This window comes from Pterocles gutturalis, unplaced genomic scaffold (genome assembly GCF_000699245.1).
Source record: "Pterocles gutturalis isolate BGI_N339 unplaced genomic scaffold, ASM69924v1 scaffold23786, whole genome shotgun sequence".
NCBI lineage: Eukaryota > Metazoa > Chordata > Aves > Pterocliformes > Pteroclidae > Pterocles > Pterocles gutturalis.
The window spans coordinates 453-4,332 of NW_010103634.1; the positions used below are offsets into that span (position 1 = coordinate 453).

The 3,880-nt window shown below is 63.8% G+C and overlaps 2 protein-coding genes across 2 annotated transcripts in view; both read left to right on the forward strand.

The window, feature by feature from the left end:
* Window positions 1-1,252, forward strand: part of ANKRD2 (ankyrin repeat domain 2 (stretch responsive muscle)) — a gene marked incomplete at its 5' end in the record, with an annotated part of 1,700 nt that extends 448 nt beyond the window's left edge. Inside the window, 5 exons of the mRNA XM_010086790.1 lie at window positions 48-146; window positions 378-476; window positions 613-711; window positions 966-1,064; window positions 1,148-1,252. Of these exons, the coding sequence (XP_010085092.1) occupies window positions 48-146; window positions 378-476; window positions 613-711; window positions 966-1,064; window positions 1,148-1,252 (501 nt within the window). The remainder of the gene's footprint in view (window positions 1-47; window positions 147-377; window positions 477-612; window positions 712-965; window positions 1,065-1,147) is intronic.
* A 921-nt stretch (window positions 1,253-2,173) lies between these two features.
* On the forward strand, window positions 2,174-3,788 carry HOGA1 (4-hydroxy-2-oxoglutarate aldolase 1; the record flags this gene model as incomplete). The annotated part of the gene is made up of 3 exons (XM_010086789.1): window positions 2,174-2,402; window positions 3,440-3,583; window positions 3,661-3,788. Coding segments are annotated over exons 1-3 (501 nt in total), but the record flags the coding sequence as incomplete, so codon positions are not given.
* Window positions 3,789-3,880: the final 92 nt, after the last annotated feature.

A 3,880-nucleotide genomic window follows, 5' to 3' on the forward strand; every position in this document is an offset into this window, starting at 1 on the left:
CTGGGGACGATGGATGCATCCACCAGCACAATGCCTCGCCCCCCCAGTTCCACCGCACAGCCCTGCACCGCTCCTCGCTGGAGGGACACATGGACATCCTGCAGAAGCTGCTGGACAGCGGGGCCACCGTTGACTTCAGGGACCGGGTGAGGCCAGATCCTGCCCCCGGCTCCATGCTGGTCTGAGCCTCTGGGCATGGAGCAGCCAGAGCAACTGGAGGGTTGGGGTCACCACAGCGGGGGCAGTGCTGTCCCCAAATTGAGGTGGCCACGGGCAGGGTTCTGCTGGCTCAGCCCTGGCACAGGGAGAACTGGCTGGGGTGGAGGAAGGACATGGGCTGGGGTGTCCCCCATCGTGACATAGCTCTGTGCTCCCAGCTGGACTGCACCGCGGTGCATTGGGCCTGCCGGGGAGGGCACCTGGACGCTGTCAAGCTGCTGCAGGACCGCGGGGCAGACCTCAACGTGAAGGACAAGGTGTGCGGGGCAGAGCCTCGGGCATGAGGCTGTGCCAGGGGCAGGGACATGTCTCAGGAGGACCAGGGCTGGCCCTGTGTTGGGTTAACAGGGGTGATGCTGATCCCCTCTGGTGTGCGTCTCCTCCCCTTGCAAGCTGCTGAGCACTCCCCTCCATGTGGCCACCCGGACCGGGCACCCTGATATTGTGGAGCACCTCATCCACTGCGGGGTGGACATCAACTCCCAGGACAGGGTGAGTGCTACAGCTATGCAGCCAGCTCTGGGGAGGCAACACTGATCCCCTCTCCCTTGCCTTGAACTCTCCACGTCATCCAGACACACACATGCATCCCTGCCCTGGGGTGCTGGTGGCTGCAGCCAGGTCTGGGGCATGCACTGTCCCATTTGTCCTCATGGGGAGGTGGGTGTGAGGGAGCTGGGGACAGGCAGAGGGTCCCTGTCCCCAGAGCTGGACTATGGTCCACAGCCAGGCTGCGTCTCTCGCAGGAAGGTGACACAGCCCTGCATGACGCCACGCGGCTTAGCCGCTACAAGATCATCAAAATGCTGATCCTGTACGGGGCTGACATGATGGCCAAGAATGAGGTGAGTGGTGGGGGCCAGCACCAGGGCCATGTGCTGCCCCACCATGTCCTGCCTCTTCAGCCCCTCTCTGCCCACCCTTCCAGGCTGGCAAGACCCCGACGGACCTGGTGCAGCAGTGGCAGGTGGACACACGCCAGGCGCTGGAGACCAAGGAGCAGCCACAGGGAGAAATGGAGGTCCCAGCGTGACAGCGCAGGGCAGGGACCAGGGACCGGGCTCAGCTCCGAGGAGCAGGATCCATCTGAGACTTGTCCTTGACAATAAAAGCCAGCAAAGAGCAGCATTCGGCTCCAGGGGGCTGTGGGGCTGGGCAGCCTGTGCTGGGGGCGATGGGGCTGGGGAGGCTGGGTTAGCTGGGGAGCTGGGTTGTCTGTCAGCAAGGATGTGCCCTCCTAGCACAGAGACTTGAGTGTTGGTGACACATGGGGCCAGGACAGGAGTGGTTTAGGGGCAGGACTCCTCACTGCATGATGCCCTGGTTGCTCACGATGCTTCAAAGTCCCACTTGGGCAAGCTCAGGGAGGAAAACTACACCAAGGGTCTCTCAACCCAGGTCCATGCTGTGCTGGAGGCTGGGGTTGCACAAGAGAGCAGCAGTTGTACCCCGGCCAGGCAGCCACTCTGCGGGGCTGGATGGCTGCGTGTTCCCCGCTGGAGCCATCCCCAGGGAAACATGGTGGCTCCTTTGCAAGCTGGGTCACTCCTGAGTGCAGTGCTCGCTGATCCCTGCCCAGGAACACTCCTGCTCATCCATTCACAGGAGACCCTACACCAACCCCCAGAGCAGGCTGACCCTCCCCACAGCCCCTGGACTCCCTGCAGTGCTCGGTCCCTCCTGGCCCTGCAGCCCAGCCCTGGGAGTGGCAGAGGGGTGGCTGCGAGGGCTGACAAGTGGAAGGGAAAGTGCAGCTGGGGCAGACAGGGCTCACCCAGAGGGTGCTGAGATCCTACGGTCAGCTCCTGAAGCAGGGGACAGCATCCTAAGCCCATCTGGTACCACCCCCATGTTTTCTGCCCAGATGGGTCGCAAGTCCCTCACGTGTCCCGTCAAACATTAACAGCCCCTTGGAGGGGCAGGACAGCACGGCCAGCAGCAGCACCCAGCCACCATGGCGCTCAGCACCCTCCTCGCCTCATCCCTCCGGCCCGCCCTGGCAGCTCTGCGTCGAGCAGCCCCTGGGCAGTGCCAGGGGCTCAGCACCCCCCCAGGACTGGGGCACACACTCGACCTCAGGGGCATCTTCCCGCCCCTCTCCACCCCCTTCTCACACACGTGGGAGGTGGACTATGCCCAGCTGGAGGGGAACCTGCGCCGCTATGCCAGCATCCCCTTCCGAGGTAAGCGCTGCCCCTCTCCATGCAGGTTCCTGACAAATCTCTGTCCGCTGCAGGGGCTGTGAGGCAGCGTGCCGGCCTGCCGGCTTCCCAAGGGTACTCAGCCTCCAGCTGGACTTTGCTACAGGGCTGGCAGCTCCTACCCTCATAGGGCTCTTTGTATGGCATGTGTCCAGGCAGCCCAGGCACACGCGTGTGTCCTTGCACACCCCTGCCACACTCCGGTGCATGCTTGCAGACACACTCCACACGTAGCTTCAGGCTTGCACCTACCCTCTGCACACCCATGCACACTCACACAGGGTCAGTGCCATGGGATGTGTTTCTGCTGATTGCCCAAGATGGATGGATGGGAGGAGAGGGGCTGCAGGAAGAGGCTGGGGGTTGCAGAGATGTGCCCCAGGGTCTCCCCTCTTCTGACCCGGCTCTGAGTCCAGGGCTGCAGGGACAGAGACAGGAGAGGGCACACTGTGGGCTGCAGAGTCCTAGTCTGGGTGCCCAGGGGCAAGGAAGGGAGAGAGAATGATGGGGACACCCAATCCTCCTCCCATCCTGGAGCCCTGGGTGCTGCACCAGAGCCTGGCAGCACCGGGCTGGAGCTGGCCTGCTTGTGCCAGTGGTCACAAGAAAGGGGTCTGTGTCCCCAGCTGGGGACAGGACAGCACAGCCTGGCTGTGGGCACTAATAAATGCCCCACTAGTGGTGCTGTGTGGGATGGTTTCTGGGGATGGAGGTGCTCAGGCACTGTCCTCAGCCCACAGGGTGCATCCACGGCACGCATGAGTGTACCTGGGTAAGGGACGGCACCACTGCTGCTCAGTTCAGTGCGGGTGGGCACTGCCATCTGGGGGCACACACCCACATGTGCCCCTTTGTGGGGGAGCCCAGGGCTCTGCTGGGCACCCATGGGAGCCTCCTGGTCCAAAGAGGCTGCTCTGGGTGCCTGGTGCCCACCCAGGAGTGGGATGTGGAGAGGGCAGGAACAGCCACCCCATGAACACCTGTGCCTGAGCCCTGCCCTCCTCATGCTTGCATTTCAGGGCTGGTGGTCCTGGGCTCCAACGGGGAGTACCCATACCTGTCACCCCGTGAACGGCTGGAGGTGGTGGGCTGCGTGCGCCGGGCTCTGCCCAGGAACTGCCTGCTGCTGGACTGCCTGCTGCTGGCTGGCTCGGGCTGCGAATGTGAGTGTCTGTGTGGGCAGCACAGGGACCATGCATCCCCCCTGGGTCATTTCCTCACCCCTCTGCGTCCCCCCCAGCCACCCAGGCCACCATCGAGCTGACGGTCAGCATGGCAGAGGCGGGGGCCAATGTGGCACTGGTTGTGACACCCTGCTACTACCGGGGGGCCATGACCAGCGCTGCCCTGGTCCAGCACTACACAGAGGTGAGCTGTGCCTGGTGCCCACTGCAGCACAGCTGGTGCAGTAGGATGGGGAGCGTGTCCTGCATGTCTCCGACCCACCCCAGCTGCTGAGC